Source organism: Anabas testudineus, chromosome 3 (genome assembly GCF_900324465.2).
Source record: "Anabas testudineus chromosome 3, fAnaTes1.2, whole genome shotgun sequence".
In the NCBI taxonomy this organism is placed as follows: domain Eukaryota; kingdom Metazoa; phylum Chordata; class Actinopteri; order Anabantiformes; family Anabantidae; genus Anabas; species Anabas testudineus.
In genome coordinates this window covers 16,594,566-16,608,286 of record NC_046612.1, presented here as the reverse complement: position 1 = coordinate 16,608,286, position 13,721 = coordinate 16,594,566, and the positions used below count along the sequence as shown (strand labels likewise).

Here is a 13,721-nt window from a genome sequence, read left to right as displayed (position 1 = left end):
ATTCAATATACATATTGCCACAGAGCATGTACGGTTATTGTTGATGTGCTTCACCTCCACTGAAAATCTGTGCTTTTGGATAACAGGAAAAAGTGGTATTGATACAATGAGACACAGTATAAACCCTGTGTTGGCACGTTGTACTGTAAGAACATACAGCTGCCAATCATTGAAAATAACTTATCCCACCAGTCAAAGCAAAATGAATCATATCCACTCTCTGATGTGCAACTGGAATCCAAACTCACCAGTTGCACAGTAACAAGTTGTTTACAGAGTAAATGTGCAAATGTTTTAGGATCTTACTCGGATGTTCCTCAACACGATCGGAGAGGAGTGAGATCACGATGACAAAAAGCTCACACAGCAAGAGTAAAATAAAAGAAGTCCTAGGAACAGATGTGTGTGGTCCCTGATGTCCATATGATGAGTCAGTGTGGGATTACATGAAGAGAGACAAAACACAGAGACAGACGAAATCCACAGAACTGTGAAACGTTCTCCGGGGTACCTCCAGCCACCTCCCTGCCAGGAACACGAGTCACTGGGAGAGTTGATGCTTTTTAACATGTCAGTTGTCACAAGAATAGTTTTAGTAAAGATCAAGCTCTTGATCAGTTGCGTCAGACAGTGCCTGATTTGTGTGTTTTTGGGGGCATAACTGAATCATTTTGAGCCATTAAAAGTTTGCATCTTGTGCCAAAGCACTTGAAACCTGAGCTGTGCTGAACTAATAAAATTGTACTTGTTGCAAGTTTGTAAATTGGGCCTACATGCACCTAATTTGGAGGTTTAATAGTTTTGAGTGCAACTGTAGTTGTATAGAAAGTGAATTTTTAGTTGCCATTAGTGCACACTCCTGCACACTGTATGTCTTCATTAACAGGGACTGTGACTGTACAATAAATCACTGACACTTAGCAGCCTTTTACCATGATAGCTCTCTGCACTCCTGTCTGTCACAGCACTGAGTCACTTTTCAGTGGGTACAGAGAGAGAAACAGGGAGGACGCACAAGAGACACGAACGACATGTCCTATTTAAATCCTTTGTGGCCATGTTTGAAGTAAATGGTAGTATACTGCAAGAGGTCGACTACAAACTTTAGGTAGATGGTGGCAGCATCAATCAAGATATGGTTACACTGCTGCTGGGTGTTTCTTCCTTTTTTGGTGAGGAGAGACCAGAGAGTTGCATGAGAAGGCTGCAGATGTAAATCTATTGTGTAAAGTCTATGCCATTTTATTTTGTCACTATGAACATGGTTTAGAACTCAAATGAAGCAATCAGTGTGTTGAGTGGAGCACTCTCTGGAAGGCCCTGCATGGTCACTGACTGATTTGGGAAGCATCTTGTAAAGGTAGTTTACCATTTCTGACCCTTTATTGGTTGTACGGATGCACGGCATATATTTATTTTCATATTCAGTTTTGTGTTGGTGGGGGCACAAGACCATGGACATGTATCCAGTTTCTATCTCAGGATCATTAAACCCCTTCTTTATACTGTCCTCCCTCCACTTCTTTCACTTTTCTTTTTAGTTGTCTGATAAATCACCCGTTTAATTCCTCGTAACATCTGAACATGCTCTGGTTTCAGCTTTGTGAACTGAAGTACTTGTTAATATCATAGTTTTAGCTGTATCCATATTTTTACTTTGATACTATCAATTTGTAGTATAATATAACATCACACCAGAGTCCAAATTTGTCTCAGTCGAGTAGCATCACGACCTACATAACGACCACCAGGCCGATGCTCTCTGGTTGAGTGCAGTTCTACTACAGTCTGGTTCAGTCTGACAGGTAAAGGGCATTATCCAGCTCAGTGACACAGCATGACAGCCCACCTCATGTTGACAGGCTCAACTTAGTAAAACACCTGGGCTGATGTTAGCTGGGGTTCGAATGCTAAAATTAGCCCGTTTCTCCACAACCTCCAAATGTATTGAGAGTGGTTCACTAAAAATAAGATTAGGTTTAACAATTATTGATAAAAAATACTCAATTTGTCTCTTGCTCTTTGTTAATTCAACTTCATAACTCTCATGAAAGTATCATCCAGCCCTCTTGACATTATTCCAATTAAGCTCTTATTTGAAGTCTACGTAGGGAGCCATTTGCTCCTTATACTGAACAAATCGCTTTATTAAAATAGAACATAGGAGACAAGTAGATAAAGAACATGCAAACTAAACCTTTTAGCTCAACCTATTATATTACAATAGCTGCAAAACAAAGAGGTTTGAGTCATACATAATGACCTCAAAAGACATGTTTAAGCATTAAAAATACACATATAGGAATATTATAGACAAATCGGATTAAAAATAAGACTTTAGTTTAGGAATTTCAGAATCAATCTTTGAACTTGCCAATCAGACAAAAAGTTTTCCCTGCATGACTTATGATCAGGCACTTGTGGAATAAATCCAGTGAAAGATGTGCTTACAACACACCTGACAGTGTCACTGCATTCATCTGTCCACACGCTGGAGAACACTGATGTTCAGCTGCCATCTGGTGGTTACAGGACGCAGTTATTTCAAACACCACTGAACTGGTTTGTGATCAGTGGTTCATCCAGGAAGAGCAGACTGGATTCCAGAGGGATTCAAGTATCCTCCCAGCATTTAGTGCCCACATGCTGAAGCTGCAGAAATGTGGAACAATCCTTTGTTGGATGTTAACAGGTCCATCTACAGCGAATAGTTCATCAAATAGCTTTGTGCCTCATGTATTTATTACACAAAGGGACACACACACACACACACACAAAAAAATAAATTAAAAAAAAGTCACTTAACAGTATAATCCTAACCCTAAACCAATTATATGCACAAATGTTTAAAAACAAACTATTTGCCACTAGATCAAAGTGGGAACTATAACAGCTGGAGGATTAGTAAGACAAGTTTAATTAAAATGGCAAAAGCACAATCAGTGGTTTAGTTCACTGAATAATGTCAGAATTAGTATATCAAGCTTCAGTAAATAGTTTTACATTTATAATTTAGTACAGTAGATCAGTATGTGAAGGTCTGTGGTCAAGTAATGAATTATGAACCAAGTACTGAATGGTTCTGTGTAGCTGGATCAGCTGTTCTTTACCAGCAGGCTCATCATGGTTCACACTGAAAATAAGTTGCCCATCTTTACTTGTGACCATCAGAAGAAAATTGTTTATTGCCAGGTACATTAAAAGGACACTACAGCACTAAGAATTTGTCTTGACAGGTGTAGACACAGAATCAAATAATTACCTAAAGTGTTATTAAAAAAAAAAAAAAAAATAAGTGACAAGGTAAAAATACTGTAGTGCAAGAGACCATGGTGCAAAATAAACATGCTATATATAAATATCAGATAAGTGAATACATTAAACTAAAAATAGCAGAGGTTATGTACAGAAGAGTGTTTACAGGAGGTAGAAAATGAAATGTCTAAAAATAAGCCTTTGTGAGGGAGCCGATGTTCTGGTCCCACTCGAGCTCCTGGGTGATGGTGGTTCCCAGGATGCGACAGAAGTAAGCAACACACTTCTGTAAGCCGACTCGTCTCCATCAGAGATGATGCCGATGAGGGCGGTGTCATCTGCGACCTTCATGGCAGATTTTATGCCACATTTCTCAGCTTCAGGTTTAACCAAAAGCACACGCCATCAAGCCACAGACCCTGACAAAAACATGCAGATATTTATGAGCTGTGGCCTCTGATGATGCAAAGCAATCACAAAAAATGTAATCCCTTCAGAGGAATCCACAGACACAGTCAACCCATCACCGCCTCGTCAAAACAGACTCAGTGAAAGCAATTACTGTGATGAATGACTGCTCTGATTTAAAGGATTACCGAACAGTTGGATGCCAGGAGAAGCACTGTCAGGAATATGACTAAGTTTGTGCATATTTACTACAGAATGGGTCGTGTTTTCTGTGATAATAGCAAAGTCTAAACTTAACTGAAGATAAATGCAGCAAAGTTAGAATACGTGGCTCAGCAGCAGTAAACTCACAATACAGTTAAAGAGGTCTTCCCATCAACATTCATGCTGCTACAACACTCATGTTGTTCCTTATTTCTACCACGAGTTCTGCTCAAAAATGTCATCATGCTGCTTAATAAAGCAGAAAAAACGACTGGTCTTTTTCAGATCATCATTAAGAACAAATTGAGCAATTTTTCAGTACTGAAAATTACTTTCAGTTAAAAATTTGTTTCAGTCTAATCTTTAAACCAGATGATTTTTCATTTTAAAAATGATAAGTGACTTCTTCAGGCAATAATAACTAATCCAAACATCCAACCAGTAACAATATTTCTCTTCTCACATTTGCATTATCTAATACTACCTTGTTTTTAGAGTCCCAACTCAGCTTTTCCTCTGACTGCACTGGTGGATGTGAAGCTACCTGCAGGGACAAAAAAGTGAAAGGACAGGGGAATTTAAAAACAGTTTATCAAGTTCAGAGGCAAAAGGAAGGCAAAAATGCTGTTGTAAGCAGTTTTCCCCACAACTGCAAGAACTCAGCTTTCAAACGGGTCACTAACCACAGCTTTAAGACCAAGTATTCTCTGGGTCATTAGTGATCAAGAGGACAACTGTTGTCTAATGGAAGCTGTTGAATGATCAATAAGTACCAAGTTATATATGGGCTGAACAGACAGAGCCTGCACTGCCTCAGTGAAAACACTGTATATTACCAAGATAGCACTGATCATCTCTCATCAAGAACATTGCTGATATTGTGCCAAGTTGTCATTTTAATCACAACAGAAACAGTTCAGACTCACTGGAAAACACTCCTGAAAACCCATGGGGTTACCAGCTTTAAACAGAAAAATATTTTACAAAGAGAACCGATTATGCCTCCCATTATCCATTAGAAGAAAAAATAAAATTAAAAAAAAAAAAAAAAAAAAAACAACACACACACTTACCAGGAGGGAAACACTGACATCTTCACAATTACTTTATATTGACCATGTCCTTGAACGCCATCTTCAAGCTGAAGAACAGAACAAAGTTATAGATCAGGTAATGACAAGAAAACTCAGGGAGTGGGGAGGTTGGAGGAAGTGACTCAGATGGCCCCTGTGCACATTGGGTGTCACCACAGGTAGTCAGGACAGGTCTGCTTTGCCACTGCAATCAGCAGCCTGACTAATAGTGCAACTCATCACCGTCACATCCCTGTGTTTTTCTAAAACTAGAGTATAGTAGAGGCTATGATTTGCAGTGATTAAGGCATTTCAATTTATGTATTCTTGAATCCAAGTGACCATATTCCCCTTTGTTTTTAAAACGATTATTTTGCAAATCAGGCCAATGAACTAAAAGCAGCAACTGTTGAGACCGACAGACAAAAATCATTGTTCTTTGCAAGCTACTGCTGCAGAATTTGATGGACATCCAGTTGAGGAAACACCAAAAAGCACATGTCACTAATACAACACAAACCTAACCTCACCAGTCCATGACTAACCATCAGTAGCTGATGTTAAGTTCCAGACAAACATGGATCCCATCCCAGGACATCAAAAGTACCATGTGAGAATAATTACATTTTGGAAATGTGTACACAATTCTTCTGCACTTACATTTCATAGTGCATCCAGAAACAAATGAAGGAACTAGCCTTCAAGCCAGTGCGCTGAGGATCCTGGTAGGAGACAGGGAGAGAAGCTCATGTAAAATCTTTACCACATCCTCTTTTGCTTACAGTGGCGCTTGAATGTTTGTAAACCCTTTAGAATTTCTGCATAATGTGACTTAATAGGATTTTCACACATCACAAGTCTTAAAACTAAAAGTCAACCAAAGACAGAAAATTATCAGATCTTTGCAGCACAAGTATGCAAACCTCTAGGATTAATAGATCATTTCAGAGGGAAATGCTTCAGTAATGGGATGGCAACTGGGTGTGAATCTGGGAGTCCCTGTCTTCACTATGAAAGTCTCCTTGACAACACAGGTCGATAAAAGTGCATCATGGCTCAAACAAAGAGGGTGTTTAGAAGGCTGTAAATGTTACAAAAAAAATTGTACTGCTAGACAGATCGTGTACAATTGCAGAGCTTGTTGTCAATGGTTACCGCAGAAGAGATGTATTGTTTTGGAGTGGCCAAATCTAAATCCTGACTCTAATCTAATGCAAGTGTTGTGGAGGCTGATGGAGACAGTTCATGTAGAAATCCAACAAACATCCCTGGGTTAAAACCATAAGGGTCAAGGCCTAAATTCATCAATGCAGCAGGGCTAAACAGTTACCAAGAATATTTACCTCAAGTAATTGTTGTAAAAAGGGGTTAAATTAATGAAAGCAAGGGTTAACATACTTTTAAAATGGAATAATTTCCCACAATAAATAAATCAAGGAGTAATTCAAGTGTCATTTTCTTGCCTTATGTGTGTTTATTAACTAGGTTTAGGACTTCTCTGCATTTGAAGTCCCATTTACACGGACACACAAATCAAGGCAGAGTGATAATTAAATTGGTCCATCATTAAAGATAGTTTAGTAGTGTTAAGCTAACAGTTATGGTAGGGGAAAGAGCTGAGTCAGATGGCCCCTGTGCACACTGTGTGTCCCCAGGTTGGGTCGGATTGGGGAGATGATGCCACTGCAGCAAACACCCCAAATGATCAGTGCAACTCATCACTCTCTGACCCTTCACCCCCACGACTTTAACATGTAACGCTGGCTTCACACGTGTTCGCCTGCTTAATGTTAGCTTACCTTGTGCTGAGACCTCTGCTCGACACGTGGCTTCGCCCGCTTCCATCGTCTGCCACTGTTGTAAATAAGGGTGTATAGTGTCGCGTCAATATCACAAATAGAGGTTAAAGAGAGCTTCCTTCAACTTTTACTTTAACAGTTGTTAATGTTACAGTAACGATGGTTAAAGCTAAAGACCGACACCAAGTTAGCATGGCTGTTAGCACGTTAGCGATTAGCATTAGCTACCGTTTCTCATAACGGCCACACTGTCCTTCCCGTGACCCAGTGGCCGACAAAACAAACGTATATTTTAAAATAGATACAGACACACAAAGCAAATATTTACCTTAATCAACATCCTGACTGTGATTTCTGTAACAGCTTCACAACACTGAGCCCGCGTCTTCTCCTCTTAAATAGAACAAACGAGATCACTGATTGGTTCAAACACCGGGACGTAGGTCGGCGTTCATTGGACAGTTTTTTTCATGTTGACGCACCGATGATGACGACACGTAAACCTGTCACGTGGTTAAAATCCCCGACGTTCTTTGGTCGACGGTGTAGAAAGATTTTATATATTAAAATAAAGATTAAGAATAAATAAATTATCTCAATATATCATAAAGATTAAAGATTACTAAATATAATTAAAAGTAAATGTTAGTAAATATAATAATATTACATTTACCCATTTAGCAGATCCTTTTATCCTTTTTATCCAAAAGCTACTTACAAGTGAGGCACACACACACACACACACACACACACACACACACACACACACACACACACACACACACACACACACACACACACACACACACACACACACACACACACACACACACACACACACACACACGAGTTTCGTTGAAATGCAAATGCAATTTTATATTAAAAGATAGCAAAGGGATAATTCACTATATCACACAACACAGCTTGTTAGTACTGCCATGGAAATACATATACAGTCTTTTCATATTTACACATCAAGTGGCAACCAAACAGAACTCATAAATACCTCTTTTTGTTAACTTTACAACAGTTATATGCAACCAGTATTTCAAAAGATAAAGGAGAACTATTAAATAACTGGCATCTTCCCTATCATTTACAAAGCATGGAAACACAGTGGTTAAAATAATACAGCAAAACAACAACAACAACAACAACAAAATGTTCTTCTCCAGTGAGTAAAATTAATACAAGTCTAAAAATTGTCATAAAATCCCTTTGTACAAAAGACTATACAACTTAATTAATGCAATATCTTCAACAGAAATGTTTGTTTATATCCGCATGATAAAATCTGTACAGTTTTAGCATTCCTGCAGCAAAGTTGGAGGGACTGTGAGCCAGGATGATGGGTTACGGTTTCGCTGTGATGCTCTGTAGGCCTGCTGTCAACAAACTGTTCGAGGCCACAGTTATCTAGCTGCCAAGACCCTCTTTCATTGGCCTCAGTGCTTTGTCTAGCAGCAAATCAGCAAGTTGCTGAGCTTGTAGCAGATACTTCAAAATACATGGTTCTATGAAGTCTAACTGATATATTTGTCAATATAACAATATAGTATTTCATTGTACCATATTTCAACAACAGACAATGGCAGTCTAAAGTTAAAGCAATGTATAATATCTTGTATAAAATTCATTTTTCAGTAAGTTGTCAGTGACATATTTCTAAGCTATAACCCTCACCCTCTGATGGGGTCAGACATGCACAGTGTTCCTAAGTTATCCATTTGTTATACTGTACCTGTGGTAGATACTCCAAGTGCACCTTTGCATTTCCAAATTAGAGTTGATGCATCAAACTACAAAAATAACAAATGTTCTCATTTACCTCTGGCAGTGTTCGGCCACACAGATACTTTAGGTTGTGCGTGTATGTACCAAGTTTTTTGATATATGTGCCTCTGAAAGTTGCCACTACCTCAATATGTGAGCCAATAAGAAACTATGGTTATGTTCCAGTACTAAAATATTCTGATTGAAAATCATGGAAATTCATAGTGAAGCTAATGTCTTAAGATCTAATCCACAAGCATAAGACCATTGTGAGTCAAAGTGGAGAACTACGAGAATGAACAAGGAGGCCGAGATTACAGCTAAAACATTACCGACACTAGTGGAGCATGTAGGTGGATGCTATGGAAAAGGGAACACTGGTGACAACGACGTATTCAACACACACTTCTGAAGAAATGTGCTTTTGTAGCAATAAAAATGAATTGTAAAATCAAAAATTAAAGAGCTTCAAATGGTAATAGTAAGTGCTGTAGACAATCATTTTAAACACACTGACAGTAAACCCCAGGAACAGGTTTCACATTTTTTGACCAAAGACCAATGAAAGCAAAACTCAATGAAGTTGCATTGACAAAGTTCCAAGTAAACCCCAGAGACATATATCAACACTTAGGTGAATAAAACCACATCTATCTGCAGGGCTGGATAACAGTAGTGGCAAGTGAGAAGATATGTTGTTTTTGTGATTTGAGTGACCAAACTCATGTAAAAAGAATACCATGTACATTTTAAACCTCTGAGAAAAATAAATATACAGCTGAAGGAGGAAAATGAAGAAAATGTTTGGCACTTAGGCTGTTACTTCATTGCGGCTTCCTCTGCTATGCCCACAGATCAGCAATGGATGAAACACATACGCACATACACACACACAAGCGCACACACACGCACACACACACACACACACACACACACAGATAGCGAGAGAGCTTCTTTTAGGTTACTTTTGCAAAGGGTGAATGGACTTCTGCAACCACCTGAGAGTACCAGCTACAGTTAAGTCCTTGCTTTACCCATTGGAAGCTGTAAAATAGGAATTCAGAAGCAGGTCTCCCACCAGTGAGGGCAAGTCAGTACAGTCAGACAAAACTAATAATCCATAATAAAGATTCAATTCTATTGACTTGTAAATGCAATATGAAGCATGGAGACTCTGTGAAGCTCCACCCTTTGGCACTGTCATAAATACAACTCTTGAATACCCCAGTCCTGCAGCACAAAGTTCACGACAAGACCGTCCTCTGAAAGTCAGCAAATCCACTCTACAAGTACAAAGTGTTCATAAATAGAGTTCATAAAGACATGAGTGGCATTAGAGCGAGCATCGTGGTTATATTGTCCAGGGAGTACGACACTGTAGCTTTGTCCAAAAAAAAAAAAAAAAAAAGATGAAGTTGTACACAGAGAAGCGTCACACTGAAGGTCTGTCTTCTTTAAAAGGCTCCAGATAGCACTTGTGTCTCTCTGTTGAGCTTCTCCCTAGACTCCTTCGCTCTAATTTTCCAGCATGCTCATTAGTTTATTATGTTGCCTAAAAGAAGTAGCACTGAGGCTACTGTTGGAGGACTGTACTGAATGTGTGTGTACAAGTAGGACGGAGTCCTATTTTTAGAGGTCTAGACATGTTTATAGTAGCTTTGTTGTGTCTAACCAGGTTCATACATGTATGTACTGCTATTCTACGTATACACCTGTTAACTGTGCCTGTACCTATTTATCTTTGTGTGTTTGTACCAGCCTGTGTGTGTGTGTTAAGTTCTGGAGGGTGGGATTAAGCACAGAGGACAGGGGGCCTTGTCACACTTCGCTCTCGGTGGAGGGCTTTCGCATGGAGGCCCAGCCTGTGTCAGGCAGGCTGTGCTGGGCGTGACGCTGTGGGGTGATGGCTGAAGGTGTCAGGGTGGTTATGGAAGAGCACTCGGATGCCTCCTCCTGAAGGAGCTGCTCCGTCTCGCCATCGTCTAGTGAGGCACTGCTAGCCTGCAGAGACACAGTGTCTGTACGCATGCAGGTGTGCAGGCCACCTCGGGACGGTTTGATCTGTTTTAGGTCGTCCCAGTAAAGCTCCTCATTGGACAGAAGACACACACCCTCCACAATGCGGATCTTCTCCTTGTAGCCTCCATCCACGCCACCCTGGACAATAAGACACAATTAGTTTAGTCAGAGTGAAGTTTAAAGGGAAAATCCACCCTTAGTCTGTTAAAAATCTTTTTAAAGGATAATACATTAGTGACGTAACACTGGTTTAGCAAACATCGTTAAAATAATAAAAGTTCAACCTGTTAAAGGTGGATTTCCCTTTAAGAATTAATCAGCAACAAACTGCACTACACTCAAGGACAAAATGTAAACCCATGCACAGCAACTTGGTTCCTTTTAGTTCCTCCTGAAATTAGGTTTAGAAGGTCTGAATGAACAAAAACACCAGGTTGCCATTCAATCTAATCTGGAGAGTGGGATTCTTTAAGGCATTTTATTTTTTCTAAAGCAAATAGAGCCATGGTATAGTGCAAAACCATCCCATGTTTAAGGGAAATGTAGATTTGAATTTAAGAAATGTTAAGGTATATCCCAATTCTGACCGCGCACAAATTGCCTGTATTTTTAAATAATTGTAAGGTAACAGTAGTTGTGAATTTGAGATGAATATAATGACCTAAAAGCACCCTTAACAAAGTCTACCTTTAGATTTCTTTTCTGTTAACATGTCAGTTTCACAAAAAAAAAACACAGAGAGAAAAGTTATTTATGGAAAGCAAGTAGCATGCCTTAAAAAAGAGGAAGAAATGAAGAAGAACAAACAAACAGCAGAGGTTAAGATAGAGAAAACAGAAGTGGAAAGGAAACAACTCCTCCATGCTGTGTGCAACTACCTCTCCAGGGAACAAGTGGGTCAAAAGATAAAAGGGGAGAGGGAGTTGTAGGGATGAGAGAGCTGCAGTGAGGGAGATAGAGGCAGATAAGATGAGTGCTGGTGTCTGTAACCTGCTGGTGTCATGTTACAATAGTTGAATACAATCAGTATGATGATAGACAAAAATTAAAGTCTTTTGTCTACTTACACGTACACAATCTGTGATTATTCTATTACATACAGATTCACATACAAAAAATCGTGTGTTGTTGTCACCTCAGTGTCTGCAGTTACCTCTTTCTTATATCGAAGCTGGTTGTATATTGGAGGTTTCTGAGAGGCCTCAATCTTGACCTCTTGTGTGGACGTCCTGTATGAGGGGTTACTGTAGGTCAGGTTGCTCACTCCTGGGTCAGCAAACTTCGACTTTTTATGCCTGTTGATCAAAATCAGGATGAAAACAGCGTGTGTGTCTTTCATTTTTAACTTTTTACTGTGCGCTCTGTTTAAAGCCAGGGAAGAAGCAAAAGGGCAAACAGCAAACTGACCTGTATATAATCAAAGCAGCAATGAGGATCAGAATAGCCAGGATGGTCAGAACTCCACCAATCACATAGCTGATATGAAGTCCTTCTCCTGCAACGAACGGCACAGATCTTAAAGACGGGTATGTTTACAGAGAAAATCCAGTTACTTTGCTTCTAGTAACATGATATACTATTATGGAAAATTATCCAAGTGTTCACTTCTGAATTCTTGTGCCTGGTAATATATTTCAGACATGGCAGAAAAAAAGTGTCCCTGTTGCTTGATGTGAATGATATTTATAAGCTGAAACTATGGAAATCATTGAATTTCATTCATGTTGTAACTGTGGAATTAAAAGAAAATAAACTAGAAGCAGTGAGAAGTGACTTGCCCCAAAAGTACTGTAGAAAATGCAATTGTTAGTTTAGCTAGCGAGATAGAACCAAAGTGCTACAAGCAATGTGTGGGCCAAGTATCCCTGTCCTCTTATTGTACTCAAAATACACGGAATAATAATACATTCCTTTTGCTTCTCTCCTTTTACCATGAGGGAGATGATTAATGTGAATTTCTTAAAGGTGACCTGAACGTCTCTGAATGGTTTCATTCAACAGGCAGTGTGCAAACTGAGTTTCATTGTGTATACTGACCATGAGGAGCCTTCACAACGTTGTTTGAGCAGCCTTCTACATTTAGGTTCTTGTCAGTGCAGCTGTAAAAATGAGATGGAAACAGCTTGAGAAAATAACTAAACAAAAAACTTTGAAGAATTTGACTTGTTTTTTTTTTGTTTTTGTTTTACTTCAGGAAAACACTAGAAGAATTTCTATGTTTATGTAGAATTAAAGCAGTCAACAAGAAAAAAACTCTCCAAAATCCTAGACGCTTGAAAGCAAGTGACTCTTTTCTCATTACTGCCATTTCTTATGAAGTAGCTCTTCTCAAGTAAACCTTCAAAGGTGCCATTTGAAACCATTTTCAAAAAAATAGTTGGTGGTGCAGGATATTTTAAAGCATTGAAACTAACAAGGCTACAACTGTGTTTTTCATAAATGTAATGTGAGAGTATCCTGAGATATGTTAAACATGACTATTACAGTAAGTAAATAAACTCATCACTTATTAATAACACTTATAACCACTGAAACAGACAAAGACGTACTTGACCAGTAAGGGCCCCCTGTCTGGAGTATCTGTTGGAGCTTTGGGGATCTTGTTGGGTACAGGTGTGCTACTCGTTCCTCTGGCAGGAGAGGTGGGGACGTAACCTGAAACTGAAACAACAATGTACATCACAATCTGTGACCAGTACTTTTGTTTTGTTTGGTAATTCACATATGTTGTCATGGTCATTTACAGATTGTCATGAGTTAACTGGTCAGATATATGGGATTTAAACTAAATCATACAAACATGTTGGCCAAAGTGTTTTCGGTTGGACATGCCAACACGTGTTTCTTAAGAGTCAGGTACACAGCAGTTACTTACTGGTAGAGCAGGGTCGCTCATCTGGTTCATCGGGGCATGCACACACAAAACTGTTGGTCTTCGCGAAGCAGAGATGAGTGCAGCCGCCGTTATTTACCCCGCAGAGGTTGGTCCCTAAATTAGAGAAAAAGGAACATTCACAATTCACACAGAGGGATTTCATTTTCCTCCTTTGAGTTAGGTCAGGAACTTTATTGTCTCCACTGTGAAAAAGGATCTTTGGTTTTACAAATTCAAATGCTAATTTCAACAAGGAGACAACGAAACAGAAACATCCACAGTATCATTAAGCAAATCTGTGTGCAGTTTTCAAAA

The 13,721-nt window shown here is 39.2% G+C and overlaps 1 protein-coding gene, 1 long non-coding RNA gene and 2 other non-coding genes across 5 annotated transcripts in view; all 4 read right to left on the bottom strand.

Moving 5' to 3' along the window:
* Nucleotides 1-3,153: 3,153 nt before the first annotated feature.
* LOC113174062 lies at nucleotides 3,154-7,144 on the bottom strand. Its single transcript, XR_003299869.1, has 6 exons — nucleotides 7,068-7,144; nucleotides 6,740-6,794; nucleotides 5,601-5,662; nucleotides 4,941-5,008; nucleotides 4,352-4,411; nucleotides 3,154-3,674 (listed from the first exon to the last, which is right to left on the bottom strand). It is a non-coding gene; the product is annotated as an uncharacterized LOC113174062 (long non-coding RNA).
* Nucleotides 5,078-5,190, bottom strand: LOC113147662. The gene has a single exon (XR_003297381.1). It is a non-coding gene; the product is annotated as a small nucleolar RNA SNORD67 (small nucleolar RNA).
* LOC113147660 lies at nucleotides 6,556-6,669 on the bottom strand. Its single transcript, XR_003297380.1, has one exon. It is a non-coding gene; the product is annotated as a small nucleolar RNA SNORD67 (small nucleolar RNA).
* A 1,309-nt stretch (nucleotides 7,145-8,453) lies between the features above and the next one.
* Nucleotides 8,454-13,721, bottom strand: part of lrp4 (low density lipoprotein receptor-related protein 4) — an 86,764-nt gene continuing 81,496 nt past the window's right edge. For both annotated transcript variants that reach the window (XM_026378252.1, XM_026378253.1), the window contains exons 33-38: nucleotides 13,407-13,520; nucleotides 13,081-13,192; nucleotides 12,569-12,630; nucleotides 11,939-12,026; nucleotides 11,685-11,826; nucleotides 8,454-10,669 (exon numbers count right to left, since the gene is read on the bottom strand). In XM_026378252.1, the coding sequence (XP_026234037.1) occupies nucleotides 10,331-10,669; nucleotides 11,685-11,826; nucleotides 11,939-12,026; nucleotides 12,569-12,630; nucleotides 13,081-13,192; nucleotides 13,407-13,520 (857 nt within the window). In that variant the 3' untranslated portion in view covers nucleotides 8,454-10,330. The remainder of the gene's footprint in view (nucleotides 10,670-11,684; nucleotides 11,827-11,938; nucleotides 12,027-12,568; nucleotides 12,631-13,080; nucleotides 13,193-13,406; nucleotides 13,521-13,721) is intronic.